Source organism: Gouania willdenowi, chromosome 12, assembly GCF_900634775.1.
Source record: "Gouania willdenowi chromosome 12, fGouWil2.1, whole genome shotgun sequence".
Classification (NCBI taxonomy): Eukaryota; Metazoa; Chordata; class Actinopteri; order Blenniiformes; family Gobiesocidae; genus Gouania; species Gouania willdenowi.
The window spans coordinates 3,103,618-3,129,378 of record NC_041055.1 but is presented as its reverse complement, the minus strand read 5'-3'; the positions used below and the strand labels follow the sequence as shown (position 1 = coordinate 3,129,378).

Here is a 25,761-nt window from a genome sequence, read left to right as displayed (position 1 = left end):
TGCACTCCTGTCTCTGAGGCCCCGCCCACTGAGGTCAAACAAGAAAATAAACTTTTCCAAGATTAAAATCTGCATCTTTACATCTGAGGTGGAGCAAAACAAAGAGGTGCTTTTTGAATGTGTGAAAACTGGAATTTCAAGAAGCTTGTTTAAACGCTCTATGGAAGAGGATCAGCTACTGAGCAGGTGTCGTCTGCCCCCCTGTGTGCACCGAAAACAACTTCACAACAGAGAGATCCTGGAGAGAGACACGGAAATACGATGTATATATCGACCTCAGTCTGCCCGCTTTACGCAATAAATATTGTATTAAATTAAATTAACAATCAAAATGCTTTTTTTTAATAAAAAAATTTCATCACATTACTGATGAAATACTGCAGCACATTTGCAAAAGTTTAAGAAACTATTTACATTTAAAAGCATGAATGAGGTCCCATTTCCTCCGTACATCCCCCAGTGACGTGCTGTACACAGGTAAATAGGATCTTATCTCTCTCTCAAGACAGAGCAAAAAAGTGGGGTTACACAGTATTCTGTAAAAGGAAGACCCAAAAATTGGTATCAGTAACTGTGGGCATTTTTAAAATTAATTTTAATTTGTTAATTAGTTTTAATAATCAGTTTTGATCTGTTATGAATGTGTGTCTGCTTATGCTTAATTGACAGCTGAAGTTTGTTTCACACTTTATTAAACCTGGGCTTTTGCCTTTATTGGTCATATACTGTAGGTTATGACATATGAATTTTGTCCCATCCCTGAGGAGTAGTGGGCAGCCATTTTTGCGGTGTCCGGGAGCAAGTAGGAGTTAAGGGACTTGCTCAACATCCCACAGTGATGGCCCGGGTGAGATTTGAACCGGCAACCCTCCGATTACAAGCCCAGCGTCCTTAACTACTTGGTCAAATGCACGTCGGTTGATAAATGAGAGCCATCGCGTCCAACTTCAGAGACATGAACCGTAGCTCTGACACCTAAAACTACACTAAACTGGTTCATGGCCCCTCCATTTGTTAATCAAATATCAGCTTTTTTTTCTCATAAAAACAGACTAAAAATGCTTTCACCATAGTTTCCATCTGACTAAAAGTAAACTATGTCTGATCATTGTAGTAACATTTGGTGATCAACGTTGTTTCAATAGTTCACAGAGAAATAGTGTTCCAGTACTAATTAATGATCACTCAGTGCTTTCTTATAAAAACTCTCACCACTAAACAACATCAACATTAGCACACATCCTAAACACTATTGATACAATTCTGCACAAACTGGGATCGACTAAAACAATATTTGATCTAATAGTTTGCGTGCGTCACAGCTGTGGAGGGTAAACATTGTTTTGGAGGCACGGGCAAGGCCAGGATGAGAGGATGGAGCACAGGCACTTCTATCCTGAGCTGAATAGAAGAAACACGTCACGGGAGCGTCTGAGGGATGGAGCGTGACGTACACACACATGGTTAAAGCACAAGCACAGAGCGGGCGTTCCTACTCACAGCTCCTCCACCTGCTTGGTGCGCACAGACACGCTGCACGCCTCCTTGGCCACAGGCCTGCTCATTAAAGGGCCGGCGCACAACACAACAGTTAGTGGTTAGACAGAGAGGAGAGAGGAGAGAGAAGAAGAGGCCGGGGGCCGGTCAGTGTCACACACGTTACACACAGGCGCGCGCAGTAGCACAGAACACACAAACACAGGCTTACTGGTTCTCTATCTGGTCCTGACGCAGAGCGATGCTGCCGTGCTCATCCAGGAGGTTCTCCCTGGACGACGACTGGGTGGGATCCAGCTTCTTCACGTACGCAGCAGGAACAAAGCCCTGACGGTCGTTCACCTCCACCTTCCACCAGTCCTACACACACACACACAAACTGTTAGAGACAAACATCAGCAAATAACAAAAAGGACGGATGTGAATTGTGATTTGTGATGCCCTATGTAATCAAAATGTGTACTCTTACTCTCACTGAATGTTCCTACATATCAAGGTAAGGCTTGAGCAACGTGCAGTTATGTAACCAGCAGAAACAAGTGTGATTTAGTAAGGCATAAGGCCCAGTCACGTGAGGTGATAACGTGTGTCAAGCTTGATGTAACTCAGTTTTCTGCAGAGGGCAGGAGGCTGGATGGAAAAACTTAGCCTCCTTGATGAAACTTAGTTCCCATGCAAGATCAGGAGGCTGGATAGAAAAACCCAGCTTCCTGAGTGGTCAGGGGAAAAATATATAAGCCGTATGAATATGCTTTTTGCTGTTCTTGGGGCTTTTGTGCTTTTAGCTTTGGGGCTTTTTGTTTTTTGCTTCAGCTTTAGCTTTTTTACTTTTTAGTTATATTATTTGATTAGGACCTTAAGTCAATTTCGAAACTTTTTGTATTTGTTATTTTGTAATCTTGAATAAATATTAATTGAACCAAGAAGTCTTCTTCAATCTCTGATCGGGACAGGAGCCTATGGGCTCGAGGACACGCTCCTAGACCTCTGGTAAGAGCAAGGGGACTGCACACGATCCTTTTGTGATCATGTGTGGTTGTTATACCTTGTAGACACATATCTCATCTCTAACTAGGGATAACTCCTGTAGTAGCAACACACACCTGATCAAACTAGGTTATTTTTTTTTTTCATTTAAAATTGAGGGAGAAACCTTGTATCTGTTATAAAACAATGCAGTTGTCAAAAAAGATGGAAGCCGGGGCCTTCCTTGTCTCAACAATTACTTCATTTCAGCTCAAGTTCGAGCATTACTCTATTTGTGTGATCCAGAATACATTGCTAAATTGACGGATATAGAAAGCAATGTGGTCTCAGAGGTCCCCCTACAGGGCGTACTGTAGTACCCAAGGAAAGAGTCACTGTTGGAGAAATTGTGGTTGCCAGATAGCGCATCACTACCATGTATTATGGGAATGTCATATTCTTCAAAAATATTGGTATGATGTTAATAACGCCTTAAAGCATATTTTTCACATTAATATTCCACTTGACTTTAAAATTATGTTTCTGTGTTATATAGGACACAAGCAATGCAAACATTAAACAGGTATCTCTGGAATATTCTTTTCGCTGCAGCTAAAAAAGCTATAGCAAAGAAGTGGAGATTTCAGAGAGAATCAATTGTCCAAGACTGGATCCAAATACTGATGGACATTTTGTTAAACATTGAAATAAGTGGGAAAGATATGCTAAACAATATATGCCCAAGACTACATGGACTATTCTCTGCTTTTAATTGACAAGAGTGCTACAGATTGATATGGATGCCTTTGTTTTTATTTTATTTTTTATGTATAATTACTTGAATTAATCACAATATGGGTAGTGATATAATGCTACACATGTTTACTCTCTGGATGTTCAATGGTTAAACTTCATTTTATTTTATTTCTTCATTTAGAAAAAAGGGATGGAGACAAAAAAAAAAAAGGAAATGTCCTTGAATGTTATTGTCATATTTGTCTTATTTGGCAAACCTAAATTGTATTTTCTCATATCTTTCAATAAAAACAAAATAAAAAAAAATATTCACGTTTAAAGGAGGAAACGCGTGTTCAGGATTTTTCTACCGGAAAAATTGTGTACATTTGTCAGTCAGTCGCACACGTGTGTCCAGCGAAAGCATCAGTAGGAGGCAGAATATTACTGACATTCACCCCAACAGCACAATGAATGAACTGTATCAGCCACTGAACATCACGGTAAACTAAACATTCAAAAACCAGCTTTAGATAATGTAGGAAAAGGTAAATCACTCACAGCTTTAATAATAGGATGGATGAGACCTGCTCCATATGCAGGACGGTCTCACAGTGGAGGGAGCAGAAGTCATACATCTATTAAATATTTGTTTTTATTTTCTGTACATAAAATAAGGTGTTTGCTTTAATAAAAAGCAAATATCTGTAATAAATGGAAGTTCGTGGAGCGGTGCTGACTTGTTTGTATTAATGGTGGGAAGAGTATAAATAAAAAGTACAAAAAGAGTAAGAAAAAATAAATAGCTTAATGTTGTTAAATCACCACGTTAGGTTTGTTCTGTAGATGGATTTTTCTTGGAAAATTGCTAAATTATTGGAACGCGGTCAATACAGCAGTGCGTTCAATAGCCCTGATTTTATTCTGCGGAACAACTAAATATAAAGAATCTGGATAGGGAGACAAAACATGAAGTGAAATCCTGAAATAAATCTCTTAAGTCTGAATTCTTCCCTTCGGAGTATCTAAATCACCCGCAGGAAAAAGTAAAGTGAATCTAAATTACACAAATGTGTGTACAGTTTGAAGTGTAGATCCTGCAGGGGACTTATGACTTTCCCTGGTCACTGTATTACATACTTTACATATCATTAATATGTGAAAATACAAACTAGACCACACTAATGCTGAAATGTCTCTTTTTCCCACCCAAAATCTGACGGCTTCATATTTGAGCCCTGCTTGAAAATGAGTTGAACGTCCTGGTGTTCGGTGAGTGATACCTTGTTGGTGCTGTTGAGCAGAGTGAGGATGTCTCCTTTCTTCATGGTCACCTCTCTAGGACTTTTCTCCTGATAGTCGTACAGAGCCAGAACCAGCTCCTTCCCCGTCTCGTCGTCCGTCGGAGCCACTTGTTGCTGTTTGGGTTTAAAGCGAAACGCGTTAGTCGGACCCAAACAATGCGTGAGCTTCATTGCGTGACATAGCTGGGTTTGTCCTCACCCTGCAGGACTGAGCCTGCTCCTTCAGAGACTGGATGCTGCTGCCGTATGCGCTCAGATCAGACATCAGAGCCTCGTGCTTCTTCAGCAGAGCCTGAGGAGGAAAAAGTGCTTCACGTCATCACTTTGTCTATGTGTGTATATATGTGTGTGTGTGTGTGTGTCAGATCTACTACACTAAAAATACATTTTAACAAAAGGGGAAAAAACTTTAAAAAACATACAGTAGGAAATACATTTTACAGAGAACACAACAGTCCTTGAATGCACCAAAAAAGGGAATTACAGCTAATAATAAGCGCCTTGAGTGAGCGCTACATAATTCCAATATATTATTATTATTATTATTATTATTATTATTAATAACAACATATATTTAATTAAAAACAACTAAAACAATAAAATAAACAACAATTAATAAAGCAATATAAGCTTGTCTTATTTTAGAATAGATTAATAAAGGAAAAATGGAAATGGAAAATTGTTGGAATGGTGCTGTCATGAATCTCAATTATTAATTAAAGACAAGCTAAAAACCTATTTATTCAGTCTGGCTTTCATTTAGTGCTTTAAAATTTTTAGGGTTCTTAATTTTAAATGTTTTTTTGCTAATGTTAATATTTTTTTTAATGTTCCTTTCCCTGCTTTGTTTTTATCTTTGACTAATTATTTTGTCATCTTTTTAATGAATTTACTAAATTACTTTGGTGTGCATTAGTCTTTAAACCTTTTTATCATTTTCTTTCTTACCCCCCCTTTAGAATTTTCAACATAAGCTAATTTCTGTGAAACACTTTGATCTACAACTGAATTTGTGGAAAGGTGCTATATAAATAAAGTTTGATTGATTCATCAAAAACTTTTCTAAACAAGTCATTATTCAAAAATTAAACAGATGTTTCCAAGTATGAGTTTTGGGATTTGATTCAAAAAGTGAAAAGTCAGATTTGTTTGATGAGACATTTAGTTAGATTTCACCTCTGCAGAGTCCTCGTCTTTGCCGTAGTCGGGGCTTCCTACGATGGGTTCCTTCTCCCTCATCCAGGACTCGGCCTCGTTGGCGTCTGCAAAGTATTGCTGAGCCTGCAGAGAGTCCTCCAGGTCCTGTCGTCTCTGAGACGCTTTGTTCTTCAGCGTGTCCCAACGTCCATGAAGCTCACCCAGCTTCGCCTTCACGTCTTCTGCTGCAAAGTGACCTGAAAAACAGACACAATGTCAGACACAGAAAGACAGAGGACGTTCCTTTAGTCGAAGTTACTTAAATTAGCAGATTTAGTTGTTTTTCAAACTATTCAAGTTACATTTAAGGCCAAGAATAAATTGTTATCGCAAAACGTTCAAAAGCTCTTAACTGAGAGGGAAGGGGTTTATACAAATTGAAAAGCAAAGTGAATTTAAGGTCTGTGAGTGTACGTACACAACAAGGAAAAGCTTTTGTGTTTCAGTATGTGGAATAAGATTCTAGAACAGTTTGCCAATGGAAATTAAAGTGCACAAATATCAAACAATTTAAAACAAAATATCTTTATGCAAGTGTGTAATACGTTTGTGTGCGTATTATAATCAAAATCATATAAAGATGAGACAAAATTAATTTATTAACAGCAGCAATGGTTAAAAAACAGGATTTCTGAATATTAGATTATTTCTTACTGTAATGTAGGAAAAGTAAATACACAAGTATGTGCATGCAGTAATATATGTAATTATTGTTTTATTTTTATTTTTTAGAGGGAAGCCATCAGCATCAAATCTTTTGTTTATTGCAATTATGTTTCTTGCATTATTGCATTTTAACAATTTGTTTGAAATAAAACAGTATAATCAAGACATTTTACACACAAATAACTGCCTGATTATAAATCGTGTTCATATTTCAATAAACAGAACCTGAGTACCACTAAATGAATCACTGTTGATACATTAGCTGCAGGTGAGAGAGCAGACAGGGAGAACCTGTACCTTCCTCCACCATGTTCTCTCCTTTCTGAGTGACGGCCTTGATGCGTGGCTCGTGGCCGCTGATCTCCGCCTGCAGAGCCTGGTGCTTCTTCAGCAGGTTCTGAACGCCGATCAGGTCTTTGCCTGGAGAACATATCACAGATCAGTCACTAAGACAATGTGCACATGGTTTGATGATTGACTCAGGCTAGCCACACCCACATCAGATGTCATTCTGACCTTATTTGGTTCTGTGACTTACCGAGTCTCCCCCTATGACGTGTGCAGGTTTACCTCGGTTAGTAGAGGCTGCAATGGGCTCCTTCTCACGGATCCATGTCTCCTCGTCCTCTACGTCTCTGAAGAGCTGCTGCAGCCGCAGAGAGTCCGACAGCTTCTGCTTCCGGGCCGCCATCGGCTCGCGCAGAGCCTCGTAACGAACCACCAGAGCTTCCTGTTTCTTACGGATGTTGTCGGAGTCAAAGTGTCCCGCCTCCTGGAACTGCTGAGCCTGGATGGTTATCCCATCAATCCGATCCTGGAAGAAGCACAGGGAAAAACATGAATCGATTCAGGATGCACCGATAGTCAATTAATAATCGAATCGCAGTCCTTATCATCAAAATCCAATCGGGCCGTATTGTCCCACGCACACAAGTCAGAAAAGCTGCGCAGCGGTGCCGTTTTTGGCTGCGACCTATTCTGCCCCAGTACTTAAAGCTGCGGTATGTAGACTCCTCCCTCCGCTCCGTGTTTCAAAACCGAAGCTTAACCTCCCTTACCGTTATCATTTTAGCGACTTTTTTCTCAATAAAGACTTGTGATAAATGTGGGGACTTGTGTTATTGAAGAGTTTTCTGGTGTTTTGGAGTCATGAAATCATGTATCACCCTGTAGTTACTGCCCTGAACAGCGGCTGCTGTGGCCCATCCTCACACTGCAACAATCTTATCAAATCAACCTGTTACATTGTTTTTCAACTAAGGCGTTTCAAATTAAAAGTGCACTTTATCAATTTCCCGGATTTCAATGATATTTACAAGCGCTGGGAAAAAAATTCATATTCCGTGATTTTTAGACAGCCCCAAAAATGACATCATGGCCTAGTCCGCCTCCTTTGCTTCAGACCGCCTTGATTGGCAGACTTAACGTGCTTTTGGTCAATTTACGCGCGTGGGGGTGTCAAGAGCGTGGACAGGAAAATATGCGCAGGAGACTCAAACGTGCTCGTACCTGGTGGGCGGCCACGTCGGCCTCCAGCAACGCGTGCTTCTTCTGCAGGTTCTGCACGCTGGTCAGATCTTTGCCATAGTCGTCCGAGGCCAGGTGACCTTCGACCTCGTACAGCCACAGCTCGATGTCCTCCACGTTCCTGTTGAACTGCTGCTGCTGGTTGGCTTCACGCAGCTTGATGCCTGAATAGAGAAACAATCAAATGATGGCGTCAGATCATAATGCCACCTTCAAATAACTGTATATAATCCCAAAATCACAAATGAAATGTAGCAAATTTCCATAAAAAGGTGAAAACTTGTTTAAATGGACAAAAGGGTCAAATCAATCAGAAATAATTTAATCCAATCATCTTTACACAACAACAGCCATTCCTCTCTTTTCATCAGACAGTAAACTTTAGCGATTAGCGTTAGCTTCCATGGTCCTCCTGAATGCGTACCTTTGAGCTCGGTGGCTTCCAGCAGCTTCTTCCACTGAGAGCTGACCTCCTCCATGCGAGTGGCCACCTCATCTGAGGCGTAGTGTTTGCGGTCCAGGAGCTCCTGACCCGACTTCTGCAGTGCGTCGATGCGGCTCTGATTGGCCGAGAGCTCGGCTTCAAAGGCCTGATGTTTCTGCACCTTCCCCTGCAGGTTGGACGGGTCCTGTGGACGAACGCACTCAGAGTGAAGAACAGGACAAACACAGAGCTGTAGTAATTACCTCAAAGCTCAGATTGTTTATTTATTCTATATAGACAAAAATATTTAGACAATAGTATAATGACAAGGTTTTCTAAAGCATCTCCTTTCCCATGGAGTGTGTCCCTCTAAAGGCTTCCTGTCAGATGTTGAGGCGTTTCATTCATTCTGTAGAGCACAAGTATCAAACTCAAAGCCCGGGGGCCATATCCGGCCCTTTAGGCAATCCAATTTGGCCCCCAGAAGGAAGTAAAAAAAAAAAAAAAGTCAGAGAAACTATGAATCATTGTGTAAATTACAAACTAAATCAATTGTAGATACCTCAGCTAGATATCTCCAAAATAATACACATTCAATGAAACTCCACCATATTAGCAGGGCTCACATTTTCCACATGCTTACATCACATGATGGCAGCCATTTTAATTCTGAAATTGGCAAAAGAACTCTCAATTCTTCCAAAATCCTGCAATTTTCCTCAAATAATTTGACAAAATCTCCCCAAATTACATAAAAATTGGCCACAAAATTTAAATCTTTAAAGTGACTGAAATGTTACTTATTGCTTTGATACTATCAGTGTTGTACATATTTTTTAATTTATTTATACAAAGAAGTGCAAACTAGGGCACAATAATGTTCACATTACTCATTTTCCAGCCTAAAATCTGTGGCCCACTTAAGATAAAATGCTCCATATTTGGCCCAAAAACCAAAATAGGTTTGACACCCGTACTTTATATAGAGCATTGATGAGGTCAGGCACTGATGTTGGACAAGAAAGCCTGGTTCCAGTTCATCCTAAAGGTGCTGGAGAAAGTTGAGTGATGCACTGATCATGTGATTGTTCAGATGTAAACCAGGACTAAAAGTTTTTTTTCAATCACCTTGTAAGCTTCGTCGGTGGCGGTCTTCATCTTCTCGTTGATCCAGCTCTTCAGCTCATCAGAGTCCCTGAAAAACTGCTGCAGATGGAAGGAATCCTCCAATGCAGCTCGACGGGACTGAGCGCGCTCGTGCAGAGCGTTACGACGACTCAGCAGCTAAAAAGACATATTGTTTGCTTTTTAATGCACATAATTACTGTACCAATTGTGGAAAACTTTGTATTAGACAGTTTTGGCACTTAATTAACAGAGTTTTGAATTTTTTTTAAAAAATGTAAAAAGTTAAGATAAAAACAGTTAAATATTCTGACGATTGATGACCTAAAACACAACAATTGATAATATTAATAAAACTGAAGAAGAATGGTGTGCACTCACAGCGTCTCTGCGAGTGGCCACATCCTCTTTGGCGTAGTGGTTGTTCTGAATGAGTTTGGTGGCGAATTCATCCAGCGCCTGCAGAAGACAAACATCAGAGATCCGTGTGATTCAGCTCAGACCTCAGCAGAGCCGCGTAACGGCTTAAAGACACTCACGGTGATTTTCTCCTCCTGTGCGCTCAAAGACTTCTCAAAGTCCTCGTGTTTCTTCAGCAGAGCCTCCACGCTGTCCAGAGAGTCTCCCAGGTCCTCGTTGAGGAGGAAGGCCTGCGTTAAAGATGGGCAGTGAGTGACGTGAAAGATGAGGAAGCTTGTCACGTGTGTGTGTGAGGGTTGATGGTTCACCTCTTGCTTGCTCATCCAGTTGTCCACCTGCTCCGTGTCTCTGTAGAAGAGCTGCAGGTCCATGCACTGCTCGTACTGCTGCCTGCGAACCTCCCACAGCTGCAGCAGAGACTCCTTCTCTTCCGACAGGATCCCCAGCTACACACACACACAAACACACACAAAGCTCAATGGGAGAAAGTGGTATAGGCTGAAGCTGCAGCTATAAATTAGCTTTAAAGTCCATTCACACGGCTCCATGAGCATAGTTCATATAATGCTAATAATGATGGTGTTATCTACTATTTAGGGTGTTAGGTTGTTTAGCGTCCATATGAAAAACAGTGTCATAAGCACTTTAAACATTCTTCCTGAAGAACACGGTTCTGACTTCTAAAAAAACAACTGAAAAAACTTACAGCTTTTAAAAAAAACTGAACAAATGTGAAATAAAACAAGTGTGTAAACCCTCTGATCAATGTTTAAAAGCTGTGTGCATTAAAATCTATCATCATAATTCATAAAACTTATTCATAAAGGAAGTCAAAGTATCAGTAGCTGTGTTTCCATTACTTCTTAGAAATGTGCAAAATCTAAATATCTCAATTAAAACTGGTAATAGAAACACCTGAATTTAAAAAAACATTCAAATATCGCTAAAAAGTTTTTACGCTTTCATTGGGAGGTTTTTCTGATGTTTTGATATTGAAATGTCACATGACCATTTCTCTCTGAGAAAGCATGGTGCTGTACGTGTGGAAAGAAGAAGAGACATTTCTTTGCATTAGACTTTGACATTATTAGTGCCACATTAGACGTGAAACGACAAAGGAATGTGAGTGTTATAAGGAGGTTTGGAGCGTCCATCTTCCAGCAGAAAATTTTCACGTGATTTCACGAGAGTTACGAGGCTTCAAAACAACCTTCAATGGAAACGCGATCAAAGCGCAATTATACTTTGTCAAAATTTTTTAAATATTGCTTTATTTTGCGGAAAACTGCAATAGAAACACAGCTATTTTAAAAAGAGGTCTGCTTCACTGCATCCTGATGACAGGATGAAAGTGATTTTTACTAGTTTTGTTGATTTTCCACTGAGTCAGTCCTACCTTCTCTTTGACCTCTTCAGAGGCGTAGTGTCCCGTGCTGAGCAGAGCTTGTCCAGCTTCGTCCGTGGCTCTGAAACTGTCCTCGTGGGCGTCGATCTCTCCCTGGAAAACATGAGGAATGAAGCAAGGATGAAGCGAGGGATACTGGGAACTGGAACACAGGGGCGAGGAGGAGGAGGGGAGGAGCTTCACCTTGTGCTCCTGGTGACGATCCAGCAGAGCTTCGGCTCCGGCCACGTCGTTGGCCAGTTCGTCAGCGTTAATCAGAGCCTTCATCTCTGTCACCCAGCTGGTCAGGTCCCTGAAGTCTGCGGTGAAACGTTGCAGCCTGAACACAACGCAGCATTAGTCTGTGTTCTCCACCAATAAGGATACACCCACTGTGTGTGAGCTCTACCTGTAGGAGTCGTTGAGCCGGGCGTGTCTCTCTGTAGCCAGCGTGTGGATCTGCTCCCAGTTGGCGACCAGCTCGTCCTTCTTCAGGTGGATCTGCGCCGCGTTCTGAGGATGAGTTTCCTGCAGCCGTTCTGCATCTCCTCCCAAAGTGTTGACCTGATGAAACAGAGTGTGATCTTTCAGCATGAAGGAGCCCCGCCTACTTATTGTAGTTATCTTTATGCTTTAAATATCGGCCAATCAGATCGAAGTAAAGCCTACTAACATGTTTTTGGGTGTTTTGGGACCTACCTTGTCCTTCAGAGCAGCTAGGTCTCTCTCCAGTCCTTCGTGTTTCCGCAGCAGAGCCTGAACGCTGGCCAGGTCCCGTCCAAAGTCGTCGGAGGCCATCAGCGTCTCCTTCTCCTTTATCCAGCTGATGGTCTCATCCACGTCTCTGCAGTCACAGCCAACAGTCAGCCTCATGTTTCTGTCTTTTATTCTGAAAGGGTGTGTGAGGGCGGTTCCTCTACCTGTTGAAGCGCTGCACCTCAGCAGCTCCAAACAGCTTCCCTTGCCTCTGTTGCACCAGGCCCTTCAGCCTCTGCCACGCCGCGTTCACCTCGTCCTGCTTACGTACGATCAGCTCGGCCTCGGGGTGCGACTCCTGGATCAGTTTGGCCGCCAGCTGGTTGACCTCGTTCACGCGCTCCTCGTGAGCCGCCAGGTCCGTCTGGAACTCCTCGAACTTCTTCTGCAGCAGCTGCACATGCTCCAAGTCCTGACCCAGTTCTTCAGAGGTGGCCATGGCTTCCTGCAGACAAGAGAACATGGAGCTCCAGGATTAATTCTCACAAGGTTCCTTTACATTTACAGATGCTTTAAAGCTGCAGTTTGCAGAATCTGTGAGCCTAGAATGGAAACAACCACGTTCCCCCCTCCCTTCCCTGTTGCCAATCCACAATCATCCAGAAAGAGCAGAGGTCCAGAGTCTCCTCAGAACACTTTGAAAACAATCGTACAAACTGAAGCTTTAAGTCACTTTTTCCTGAATCGAAAAAGTACAGTTTACAGGAACAGTTTTATTTTTCTTTCCTTTGATCTGTTTGTTTGCTTTCTTGTATTTATTCTCAATCGTGGAATTAAACACAAAGTCAATAGTATAGTAAGTTTGTACAGATGCTTTAAATAACAACACTCTGCCATTAAATCATTCACTGCTCCATGACTGCAGACATTTATGAACCCAATAGAAGCTTAAATGCATTTCAGTTTTTAAATATAATTTTATTTTGGGAAATTTTCAAATAGGGAGCAGTTATTTAATTGTACTTTTTTATTCATTATTATTTTTGCAGAAGTTCTTGCATATATTGTACGAGTTTAAATGTAGTTTACAAAAACATTCTGATTATATTTAAATTTTGGGCTTAATTAAAGCATTCAGTCATTTAGAAAGGTTTTGGTTGTTCTTTAATCCATTCTATATGTTTTAACAACACAACAGCATGAACAAGATTTAAGTAATTTATATAGCAGTCACGTGGACAGATGAACTTTCTCTTATAATTGTTGGCATTTTACATGCCATGATAGCGACTGTACATCACTGCTTAGATGTTAACTGTTCGTCTCTCAGGACGGTTTGCAGTGTTTTCACACACTGACCTTGTCACTGATCCAGTCGAGAGCGTCCTCACACTCACGCAGGTACTGAACCAGTTTCTGAGCCTGCAGCAGACGCAGACCTTTCTCCTTGGTCTTCAGCAGCAGAAGGTCCCACAAACGATGCAGTTCCTCAAGACGAGTCTGAAAAACGGAGCAAAGGGATTTGATCATCACGAGGACAAGCCCAGAGGAGACGGAGGAACTGGAAATTCAGTTTTAGTGACATTTCTCTGTCGACTGACAGAATAAAGAAGAGTGTCAGAGAAAGGTAAAGATCACATGATAATGTAAAAATGAGTCATTAAATAGTGCTGGAGCACTATTTCTCTTTGAACTATTGTTAAAACAATAAAAAACATTTAACAAAAAAGAAACACGAGCAATAAACGGGCCGATCACAATCAGGTTCTGATTGATCTGAGCATCTGCAGTAAGGAGTTTTTTTTTTTTTTTTTTATTAAAGAATCTGTTGGTATTTTTCAGATTTATAGTGCCACATAAAGACTAAAATACTATTTGATGTCAGTCAGCCCTTACGTTTCTCAGCATTTAACAAAAACCTCTAAAGCAGAGGTGTCAAACTCATTTTAGTTCAGGGGGCCAAATATGGAGCAGTTTATCTTAAGTGAGTCACAAATTTCAGGCAAGAAAATGAGTAATTTGAATTTTTATGTAATTTTGGGAAATTTTGTGGAATAATTTAATAATTTAATAATTTTTTACCCTCTCATTATAGCCGTTTTCTATTGGTTGAGAAGAAGAAGGCCATTGTCCAATCATAATGTCCACATATAGCGGAAATTTGGTTTTCAAGCGACAGGTAAACAGAGACGGAGAGAGAGAGGGTGAGTTGAGAGATTTGAGATAATAGTGATTATTACTGTGATTTGACTGTTTAGTTAGTGTGTAGTGAGTGAGATTGGAGTGTAGTGTAGTGTCTAATATATTTGTTTATTGTTTTATATCAACACAATGAGGCACAAATAATTTGCCTTTCCCTGTATTTGTGATTCATACTTTTTTGTAAATAGTTGTACAAAATCACCTGAGACATTGCTTGCATTTCACTGTAAATAGCTATATATATAACTGTGTTTTTTTATTCATCTGTATATAAGTTTTTGAAATATATACTTTAGATTTGCTAAACAAGCAATAAAAATGATTCGTTAAAAATGTTTGTGACTTTTATAGTAAAAAAAAAAACTAACTTTTTCTCACTCGAATTTTAGTTTTCATAGTGGTTTTAGATCCACTGTGTTAATACAGTATGCCGTATTAAAGAACATACTTCAGTCATATTTGGGAGGTTCTCCTGAAAAAAATAATACCAAACATGCAAGGTTTATGGATTTCCTTATATGAAATATAAGTAAGTAAGTAGTAAGTAGGTAAATATAAAGGTAAAATCAAACACAATGAAAAAACTGCAAAAACGTCTTAGGCCCCAGAGGGTTAATGTCTATGTTAATGTTAATCCAACATGATTCATGAGATTTTGGATGGATGTGTTTAACAGACATCACTTCTGAGATAAAGTGTTTCCTGTAGCAGCAGCAGAGGTTGAGACCAGAGAAAAAGACTAAAGGTTCACAGCACTCTTCACCTACTTGAATGTACTCGGCCATATTGAAACATGTGACTATGGGCCTCTGCTGAGTCCGGTACGGCGTGTAGGACTGAGGCACAGTGGAGGGTTAAAACTACATCAGTGTGCCCACATCCTGGAACGGTTCTCCAACACGTGGTTCTTACCCTGATGGTCTCAGAGGAGAAGTGACCCTCGGTGATCATCAGGTTTCCAGTGTCGTCCAGTTTGATGATGGCTCCAGCGTTGGCCTGGACCTCAGCTTCAAAGGCCTGATGTTTCTGTAGTTTACCCTGTGAACAGGAAACAGAGAGTTGGTTTTGTTTCTGAGAATGATGATGATGATGATGACACTAGGGATGGGGGATATAGACCAAAAAATGATCCTGTTCATTTTTGGTATTTATCACAGTATCAATGAAATGTACGATAAATAACTTAAAGTGTAAACAGGTTCCTTACAAAGACAAATTAACTTGAATACATCAACACTAGAATCTGCTTCAATAATAGCATTTACACATTAAAAAGGCATCTAAGAGCTGTTCTTCATGGGCTGATATTTTATGGAATATATTTGTGCATGTGGGTCAATCTATTAGTGTTAATGTATGCAATTCATTTATTTACTCATTTATAATCAAATTATTTTCTAAAAAGAAAAAGCACGTGTAATATAAACCACTGCTGCTGAATCTTGTTTATTTTATATCTGATAATGAGTTACATAAAGTTGTGGTTGATAAATATCTCTCTGATTTCCTACAATTAAACCAGATCAAGCTGATGATTTCATCATTATTTACTGAGAGCAGTACTAACAAGATATTTTGGTGTTTCACCACATCACACAATCAAAATAGTTACATTACTGTCTAATGGGACCAGCTTTGTCTTGTGAACATGTTAAATATAATATGAAGTTGGGACGGATGAACACTGACATTAGTTTTATGCTAACACTTATTTCACACGATGTGTGACATGTTAGCTTTTATCCTTCCATACAAGTGTTAAATCATACAAAAAGGAAATCAGTGGTCCTTTGTGGTTTGATGACGGTAAGATGTCGACTTTTTAGCTCTTAGCCAGGTCCAGTGTTTCGGTGGCTTAGCGTAGCATGCTTTAATCCAGTTTCCAGTTCATAATCAGCTGCTGCAGGTTCATCTCTGTCAACGTGTTTGTGGGAACTTTGAGTGGATCTGGCGGAAAAACTTGGACTGGTTCACTTTGTTGGGTGGGTGTCTGGTCTAATCCAAGTGGCGGTCCATGACATATTCTTACCAGTGGGAATGATTTTTTATGATATATTGTAAACGAGGACATATTGCACATTCTTAATGAATACACACCTGCAGGTTGGAGGGGTCCTTGTAGTTCTCGTCAGAGGCGATCTGCAGCTTCTCCTGGATCCATTTCTCCAACTCGTCGGCGTCGCGGCGGAAGAATTGGAATCGGTACGAGTCCTCCAGCTTCTGCCTGCGCATGATGGACAGCTCCTTAAAGCGACGGTAACGATCCAGGACCTGCTGACGGCGCTCCTGGATGTCGTCGGCCGTCTCCAGCACTTTGACTCCGGCGGTGTCCATTTTCTGTCAGAACACAACGAGAAGCCACAAACATGTTCAGAAGGTTTTCCTTCTTAAAACTACATTTAACCTCAGATAGCATAGCCACGGCCCTTTAGCCCCCTCCCGCCCAACCGCTAAGTAACTGCACTGCTACGTGCTAAGCTAACTAAAACAAATGGGACTGGTTGTTGGTTTCCTGTTTGTACATTTAGTTAATTACATTTGACAGGAACAGATCTATTCTTTATACGCTTGTTACAAAAGACAGGAAAGGAGCTTTTCTTTATATGTCTGTGCCAGAAGACAGGAAGATATCTATTCTTTATACATTTATTAAGAGATAGAACAGATTTATTCTTTATACGTCTGTAACAAAGGACAGGAACAGTTCTATTCTTTATACATCTGTAACAAAGGACAGGAACAGTTCTATTCTTTATACATCTGTAACAAAGGACAAGAACAGTTCTATTCTTTATACATCTGTAACAAAGGACAGGAACAGATCTATTCTTATACGTCAGTAACAATTGACAGGAACAGATCTATTCTTATACGTCAGTAACAATTGACAGTAACAGATCTATAATTTGTGTCTGTGACAAAAGACAGGAGTAGATCTAGTCTTTAGACATCTGTAACAAAAGAAGGAGCAGATCTATTCCTTGTATGTCTATGACAAAGGCCAGCTGAAGTCATGAATGACAGACACTGTCAGTCAGTGATGTATTTTGTACGTCTGATATTAATCAAATATAAACAGTTTGTTTACAGACTGGAAGTGAATCACTTTCTTGTTTGTTTTGTGAAAATATTTTAAGGATTTAGGGAAAAAAGTTATCATTTTGAACGATTAGCAACCATAAAAGGTCACACACACTCATTGTGTGTGTGTGTGTGTGTGTGTGTGTGTGTGTGTGTGTGTGTGTGTGTGTGTGTGTGTGTGTGTGTGGAGGAGGGGGTCAGCAGCTGAAAGTTAAAAATGCCACATGGGTGTTGGTCGGACATTCCACAGACATGTGAACAGTAACGAGGCTCCAGCGCACAAAGAGAACGCTGCTCTCAGCGCTAACAGCAGAGCTAGGATACAAACACAAAGGGGACATCATCCGCTCATCTATCAGACCCTAACGTGAGCCACAGGCACAGACATTTTCATAAATCACACGCATTCATCTAAAGATTTATTAATGCTGCTCAGCAACAGTAAAAGTCAACAATTGGTGTGACTTTTAAAAACAACACTGAAATCTGCATCTCGGACACTCAGTTTTCATCCTGAAATCCAACAATAGTGAGATGGAAAACAGGTTTTTATTATCAACATTTACAGGTGTTTAATAAAAAGGAGTGCTTTGAAAAGCATGCCTTTTAAGTAATAAACCCTCTTCAAAATAAAAACTAATTTTTGAGCCAAGGCGAAAGCACACAACACGCTTTTAGCTTCAGACCCACAGGCTGAGAACCTCTGTGCTAAAGTGTCAAACTCAGTTTAGTTCACAGACCAAATACGGGCCAGGTTTTAGATGGGAAAATGAACCATTTCAACATTAATATGCCTACATTTGCACTTCCAGTTATAAATTAGACAAAGTATAGAAGGCATCAACAATATCTAAACAATAAGTGACAGATACTTAAATGTCCTTTGATTTATTAATATTTTATTTTTATTTTTAACTTGTTTTTATTTAATTTAGGGAAATTTTGTGGAATAATTTGAGAAAAACTGCAGGATTTTGGAAAAAATTTGCATTATTTCAACAATTTACAATTATTTGATTATTTTACACAATGATTCATGTTTTCTCTAGCTGCGTTTCCATTACCCTTGGAAATGCACAAAATCTAACCAGCGCAATAAAAACGTAATGAAAACACTGGAATTTTAAAAAAAAAACACTAAAATATCGCTAAACGTTTCTACGCTTTCATGAGGAGGTATTTCAGACTTTTGATATTGAAATGTGTCATAAAGGCACCATGGAAACACTTTTTCTGCAAATACACGTCACAGGAAGTGACGTACTGCTCCCAGAGTAAACATGGCATGGTACGTGTAAACAGAGGAGGAAACCTGGACTTTTCTTAGTATTATACTTTAAAATTATTACTGCCAAACTAGACGTGAAACAACAAAGGATTACTGAGTGTAATAGGGAGGTTCTGGGGGTCCGTCTTTCTGCAGCCAAGTCTCGCGGGATGAGATTTCATGGGAGTTACGAGGCTCCTGCCCAAAACAACGTTCAATGGAAACACATTCAAAGCGCAATTCTTCTTTATCAATATTTAGAAATATCGCTTTTGTTTTGCAAAAATCTATAATGAAAATCCAGCTTCTGTCATTTTCACTTTTTCCAGTGGGCCAAATTGAATGCTCTAAAGGGTCGGATTTGGCACAAGTTTGACACAAGTGATAGGATAAAGCCCTCGGTGTGTGTGTGTGTAGTATCAGTTCTGAGTGATTACGTTAATGGTGGAAAAACGGACCTCAGTGTTTACTGAATGGGTCGGATTAGAGGATTCAGCATTACAGATACATTAGTCTACAATAGCGCGCATGCGCGCGCACACTCTCACACACACACACACGCACGCACGCACGCACACTGCAGTAGGTACTGTAAGCTGATTAAACAGCCTCCCTGTCTCTCCTGCAGTGATACATCATTAGATCAGGAGACATCCAGTCCACCTCAGTCATTACAGCACCACTAACATGTCGCTTTATTTTGAAATCGGACCACAGAAAACATCCACCTATTTGATGTCATGTTGAATGAAACTAATGTTTAACACAGTGTGCTGAAACCACCTGATTAAGCGTCCAACCATCCGGTAAGGGTAGATAACGGCGCTCTGTGGGTGTGGCCTTTGATTCTCAGCGCAAAGTGCACATGGCTTTATGAGCAGAGTCATGAGACGACAGCCTGACTTTATTAACTGAGAAAAAAAAAAACTTCAATAAAAAGCATTCAATGTAAAATGTTTTGGTTTCATTTATTCATTCATTATTCATTTGATCTCCTGACATGTTTCAACTGCCAACTGTCAGTCTTCCTCAGAGGCATCTAGTGAGGAACACTGAATAAATGAAACCTTAACATATTATTTCAAAAAAGAAGACAAAATGAACTTGCTGGAAGTACTAAGCATTAAACGTGACTTTCCTGATGTTTTATGTTCATCTTCTACTGTTACAATTGGCACTATGTAAAAAAAAAAAGTCTTGGATTTGTTTTAGTCTAAATTAAACGGAAACGGATTTTAAAAATTAAACATTTATCAGCTATAAATCAATATAGATGCATCACTAATTGTTAGAACAGACTTCCTAATGGAGACACTAGTCAGTAATAATTAATGTACTTTTGTTTTGTTTGATGTAGATCGATTAAGTGAAAAATGTACAGACTTTTGCTTAAAAGTTTAGTTATATATTAAAGAATTTCTTTGAATTTGGTCGTTTTTGTGACTAAGGTAAAATGATCAGCAATCAAATTGTTATTAGCGTCTTTGTAGCTTAGCACAGATTCAGCCTCAGAGAGCTGCTAAACTGTTAGCTTACACAAGGGTGCTTCAACCTTGTGGTCGTGACCCCATGTGGGGTCACCAGGCTGGGAATACAATTGGATTGCCTGAAATATCTAGTAGTAATAATTATTTAAAAAGAAATACTAGGTAAAATTATATATTTACATTTTATCAATTTTGAGCTGTAAAAAAACTAAACAATACATAATATCACAGAAACAGATATAGAGTGCAGGAAGAGGCATAACGCTCAGCTTAAATAAGAAAGATTCCTTTACTTTCTCAAATATAAATCTAGTTCAAATAAAATATAGGAGAATAATATCTGAGCTTGCGCATATTGTCACACTTTGTGCACTAATCCTGGCTACTCTGTGTTTGGATACATACAATATAACAAACACAATGAAATTTGTGATGAAAAAAAGTGTGGCCACAACAAGAAAAAGGTTGAGAACCACTGGGTTACGTTAACATCTCGGTCCTTCAGCAGAGACATTAAACAGGCCACACAGTGTGAGATAAACTCTATGTTCACACCCAACCCATGCAGAGACACACGTAGCATCTCATTCTGAAAATATGAAGATAAGAGCAGGAAAAACAGCAACACTCACCAAACCCTCAGACTTCACAGCACGTCAAACCAACACTGAGCACATTTCAGCCAAGCCGAGCGCATACGCTCAGGCTTCTCTGGATTTAAGGGCCACAAAAGTCCCCGATGTTAAGCTAAGGACTGAGATGCAAAGCATCAGACGCAGAGTATCTGCAGTGAGTGAACAGAAAGCAGAGGAAGACGCAACCCAGTGTCGCCTCCCACCCCCACCCCCCATCCTCTCCTTTACTCAGCACTTCTTCTCTGGAAGCTTCTTTGGAAACACACAAAGTGGACATGCAGCCACACACGCAAAACAAACAAACAAACAAACAAACATGTTGTTGTTACCTTCAGCTTGGCTTTGGTAAGGGCCGACATGCTGATGCAGGCTATGACGCAACAATCAATGTTAGCAATGACTGTGCAGAAATCACAGCAGCTCCAAAGGATTTAATACAACTGGTGATTCTTTAACATCGTTATTAGGTGTATGCATTCATTGTCACAACAGAATAAAAAAAAAAAACACTTTATATAAGCTCTAGTCTGTGCTCATTTTCACTGCACGTGTCCATAGAAACAGTCAAAGCAACATGACGATCAACAGTTTGATATTTTCCTGGTCAACTGATGCAGACAATGTCAAACCATCTCCAAAGACTTTATCGTGCTCCTCCTTTTTAGTATTTGTATACATGTACATATACGTGTCAAATGTAAAGGAGCAAAGGGCAGGATCAAGAAATAAGACTCCATAGTGACACAGCAACTGCTAAAGTAACTGCAGTCATCAGCCAAGTCGGCACAGGAGGGCGTGTCAACTCTTTAGCACCGCGGCCGATACTGACTACAGGATGGATACCCGAATGAAGCCTGATGGTTCCCAACAGGCCGGTGTCATGTACTGAGTGCGCATCGTACTGAGATTGTATATGCGCGATTGCGTGCACATGCGCACTACTGAAAAATTATTTTTTGCTAAAAAAAAATACATAATTTTTGTTTTATTATTGTTTTCAAAGTGAACGGACACATGTTTTATTTGTTTATTGGATTAGGTTAGGGTTATAATCTCAGTACGGAGGTAAAATCAGTACGTGACACCGGGTCAAGTTCGGACAGATAATTAGATATTAGGCAGGAGCATCGAGCAGATGATGTTCTGCCCAACAACATGGATCATCCTTAGCTTTGATACATGGATTATGTAAATAGATTCACTGGGTCTCTGTTTGTGTTTGACGTTCACTTGTTACCCCGTGCGTTGATCTGATGTTGACATTAAATGGTAAACGGTAAATGGACTTGATTTATACAGCGCTTTATCCCCACACTGAAGCAGTCTCAAAGCGCTTTACATATCAGCTCATTCACCCAATCACTCTCACATTCACACACCAGTGGGACAGGACTGCCATGCAAGGCGCTAGTCGACCACTGGGAGCAACTTAGGGATCAGTGTCTTGCCCAAGGACACTTCGACACATAGTCAGGTACTGGGATCGAACCCCCAACCTCTCGATCAGAAGACGACCCTCTACCACCTGAGCCACAGTCGTTTGTTAATAAAAAGGGGCTTACCACTACAACAACCGTAAATATCTAATTTATATGAAAAAAAAAACAAGATTTTAACTGTCGGGTTAAAGTCGGGTTTAACTGTCAGGTTAAAGTTGGGCTTGGATATAAATATCTGAATACCTGCCAGGTTCACGTCAAACTCGGACAAAAAAAAATGTGGCCAAATCCGCACTCTAACTGTGACATGGTTATTTATTTATTCACCGTTCACGTGACTGTTTACTTCAAGACCTATGCGCATTCTTTCAGTCTTCAAGTCGTCTTCTTTATCATCTTCTTTATTTCCAGCAGAGTGGACACCTCTCCAACCCTTCGAGAATGCAAACCAGTGTCATTGGATGTCATGTTTTCAGAACTACGTGGGAAATTAGGGCCCAAAACTGCAGAACAAAATGCATCACACAATCTGAATCTGTTCAAGGCAATAGGGAGAAATGTGTGTGGGCTCATTCTTTTTGGTTTGGAACCCATTCACATTAAAAGACATTAATATTTATGTTTTCACAAAGCCTGCCCTATGCTTCTTTAATTCAATATTATTGATATGACATTTTACAGTGTACTGCAAGCAAAACGAACAGTTCAGAAGAATGTAATAATCAGCATTAAACCCTTTCCTGACATCACTAATTACAATTAGTTAAACTGATACACCACAGCCCTCTCTAGTGATGATTTCTATCATATATTGACTGTTCCCGAGCTGTGACACTTTAATAGCCTGTAAACTAGTTCATGCAGATCTAGGTGAACATGTGACAGAAAGAGGAGAGTCAGCTGCTGTCCTCAGCTTCAGGCTGTGTTTCATTGACTTTGTAAAACAGACATAGACAGAGACCACACTGTCTATCTAAAGGCTCTCCATCATTCCTGAGAGGATCATAATGCACTGCACTCACTCCGCATTCCTGGATCTGCTAAGCAAAGATCTACCTCAGGGTCTGACTGTAAATGACTAAAGTAACTGGGATACAAAGACTTTATGAGCAGACCATCACACACAGCAGCCAAAGTATCCACATTGATTATTTATTCATTTCTTCAAGATACTAAAAATATTTTTGAACAATTAAAGCCTATTTTTGCTTATTTTTACCCTTTTTCTGCAACCACACCAAACTTGCCATATTGTAACCTCTTTTCATTACTTCATTCATTATTTTTTGCTTTTTTTTAAAATGCATTTTTGCTACTTAATCAAATTCCAATGCTTTTTCCACTTTCAAGACATTTTCAGCACTTATAAACCCTTTCCACCACTTTTCCACCTAACGTCACATATGTTGTTGACCCATTTCCATTACTGTCACTTTTAACCACTTTGCACCAAATTTCATGCTTATTTTGACAATTTAACCCCATTCACAATTTGTCATGTGGCATGCCCATTATTTGCCAGTTTAAACTAATTGTTCCTACTTTTTAAATTACACTACCCCAACCCCCTTCTACCCATATCTGCCACTTTTAAACCAATATTGACAGTTTCAACCCTTTTTGGCCACTTTTTCTGAGTAATTTGCAACTTGTAACCAATTCCTGTGGTTTTTAAAATCCCATTTCACCACCTTTCCCGCCATTTTTGGTCATATTTAACACATTTACATCTTTAAGATGACTATATATACACTATGGCTCAAATAAAAAACATTCCTGGATAACAGTGGCTATTATTCAGATGAATAAATAAATGTGGTTATCACAGATTCATAGAACAATGGACCATCATTTTGCTGACTTTATGGATGGACCACAAAAATCTCCCCTTTATTCCCCCTTATAGATGGCCCTGTCTCCACATGACTGTTCTTCAACGTTTATGTCTGTTTTTCAACAACCTTCAGCTACAGTGAGGGTTCCCGGTCTCTGGGACCTTTATTTTGGGGATCGCAGGCTGAAAAGGTTGAGAACCACTGCTTTAGATTAGTGACAGACCAATATTTGCGGTTTTTACGTGTATCGGCATCGGCCGATGTGAGCTGCTGCGTTCGCCGATCTGCTATATTTACAGAGAGCAGAGACATTTTTTAATTGTTCTACATCACCTGTTTGTAATATTTGTTAAATATGTTTTACTTGGTGTCGTTCTACCTCACATTTGATAATTTCAATAATTGTTCCTTTTAAAAATATTGAGACTCGTACCATTTGTCATCATCATTGTGTAATTTTTATGATGTAAATTGAGGGAGCAAAAGTACTATCAGCTCCAAATATCGGCTCAAGAAGATCGGCAGTCCGTATCGGTCATCGGCTAAGACTGATGGAAAAAAAATCGCTATCGGCCCTAAAAAAAAAAATCCACATTGGTTTATCCCTACTTTAGATGACTCACTTTCCTGCTATTAAACTTCTTGAAATGGTACCAAACATGCTAGATATATCGCCAAGCCCTAGAGCCAATTATATATTCACAAACTATTTGCAAAATCCTTTGTTCATTGTTATAATTATTAAAGTTCTAAATGATTAGCTCAGTTTTAAATAAATGTAAAAGAATCAGTTTAAAGCTTAAAGATGATGTCTTTACATATTTATTGCACCATCCCTATCATTAGAAAGAAAGCCATCACTGGCCGGAAGTGGTGCCACTACTGGCGCAGAGAATGCTGGGGGCTGGGGTTCACGTTGGTCAGCTGAGGGCGGATCCCTGCTGCGGCCCTCGGGCCTCAGCATTAACGATGCCGCTGTCAATATGTTTCATTCATTCATATGATAAACACCGTCTATTGGACATGTTTACAGTTTAAACGACGTGTTTGAAAGCAGCACAGACCGCACCGGACTCCGTTAAACGGTGTTCGGGGTGAAATATCAACATGTTTACCTTATAGCATCTGTAATGAAGCAAATAATATCATTTGTACACCATGAAACAACAGTAATGAACACCCAGGCGTAAAGCCATGAAGCATTAACAGCTACAGGGAGCCGATCCTCCAACACCGCCCTGTGCACCGACTGTTAGCAGCCAGCTAGCCACGGCTAGCACGTCAATTAACAGAAACAACCGGGATAACACGGTGCACAGAGAGCACAACACGACATATAACACACGCACAGCCCGTACCTGTGTCTGTTTAATAGGGTTTTACGCAGAAATATCCAGAAGCTTCGACGACGAAGGACGAGCTGCTGCTTCAACTGTTTGTCTCTGCCAGCGGTGACGTCACACTCTGCAGCTGTACGGGAGGAGCCGAAAAGTAACGGGAAAGACCGAAGGTGTCTGTGTCGGCTTTTTGGCGCCCACGTGCGGTTTTCAGCAGTTTCAAGCAGATTTACACCAGTTTGTGATTTTCCTTTTCTTGTAAATATATAATGTTAATGTTAAATCTAAACTCAAACCTATCAATTTCTTTCCTATCTATTGGTTACCTTGTTAGACTTTCTAATCAATGAAAATATAGATTTTAACATTTTTGGTGTGTTATTAGAGTATACCCCTAGATTCATATTTTTTTAAATAGTAAAATGTGGGAAAGATTGATCTGGAACATATTACTACATATGTGTAGAACTGTACATAGAACTGTAACATGGTTCCTCAGTTTTGTGTTAAATTGTAATTGACAATTTTTATAGAATT

At 39.9% G+C, this 25,761-nt stretch overlaps 1 protein-coding gene across 7 annotated transcripts in view; it reads right to left on the bottom strand.

The window, feature by feature from the left end:
• The window catches only part of sptan1 (spectrin alpha, non-erythrocytic 1), a 47,797-nt gene extending 22,433 nt beyond the window's left edge, over positions 1-25,364 (bottom strand). For 4 of the 7 annotated variants that reach the window (XM_028462353.1, XM_028462356.1, XM_028462355.1 and 1 more), the window contains exons 1-22: positions 25,246-25,364; positions 16,241-16,480; positions 15,056-15,181; positions 13,301-13,441; positions 12,166-12,446; positions 11,945-12,089; positions 11,655-11,809; positions 11,450-11,585; positions 11,258-11,359; positions 10,170-10,307; positions 9,981-10,091; positions 9,823-9,900; positions 9,445-9,600; positions 8,317-8,521; positions 7,875-8,056; positions 6,936-7,179; positions 6,663-6,785; positions 5,679-5,896; positions 4,702-4,794; positions 4,482-4,616; positions 1,709-1,857; positions 1,501-1,557 (exon numbers count right to left, since the gene is read on the bottom strand). In XM_028462353.1, the coding sequence (XP_028318154.1) occupies positions 1,501-1,557; positions 1,709-1,857; positions 4,482-4,616; positions 4,702-4,794; positions 5,679-5,896; positions 6,663-6,785; positions 6,936-7,179; positions 7,875-8,056; positions 8,317-8,521; positions 9,445-9,600; positions 9,823-9,900; positions 9,981-10,091; positions 10,170-10,307; positions 11,258-11,359; positions 11,450-11,585; positions 11,655-11,809; positions 11,945-12,089; positions 12,166-12,446; positions 13,301-13,441; positions 15,056-15,181; positions 16,241-16,477 (3,212 nt within the window). In that variant the 5' untranslated portion in view covers positions 16,478-16,480; positions 25,246-25,364. Of the gene's footprint in view, positions 1-1,500; positions 1,558-1,708; positions 1,858-4,481; positions 4,617-4,701; positions 4,795-5,678; positions 5,897-6,662; positions 6,786-6,935; positions 7,180-7,874; positions 8,057-8,316; positions 8,522-9,444; positions 9,601-9,822; positions 9,901-9,980; positions 10,092-10,169; positions 10,308-11,257; positions 11,360-11,449; positions 11,586-11,654; positions 11,810-11,944; positions 12,090-12,165; positions 12,447-13,300; positions 13,442-15,055; positions 15,182-16,240; positions 16,481-20,610; positions 20,769-25,245 lie in introns of those variants that run through there. The other 3 variants (XM_028462358.1, XM_028462359.1, XM_028462354.1) reach the window with 2 other exon arrangements.
• Positions 25,365-25,761: the final 397 nt, after the last annotated feature.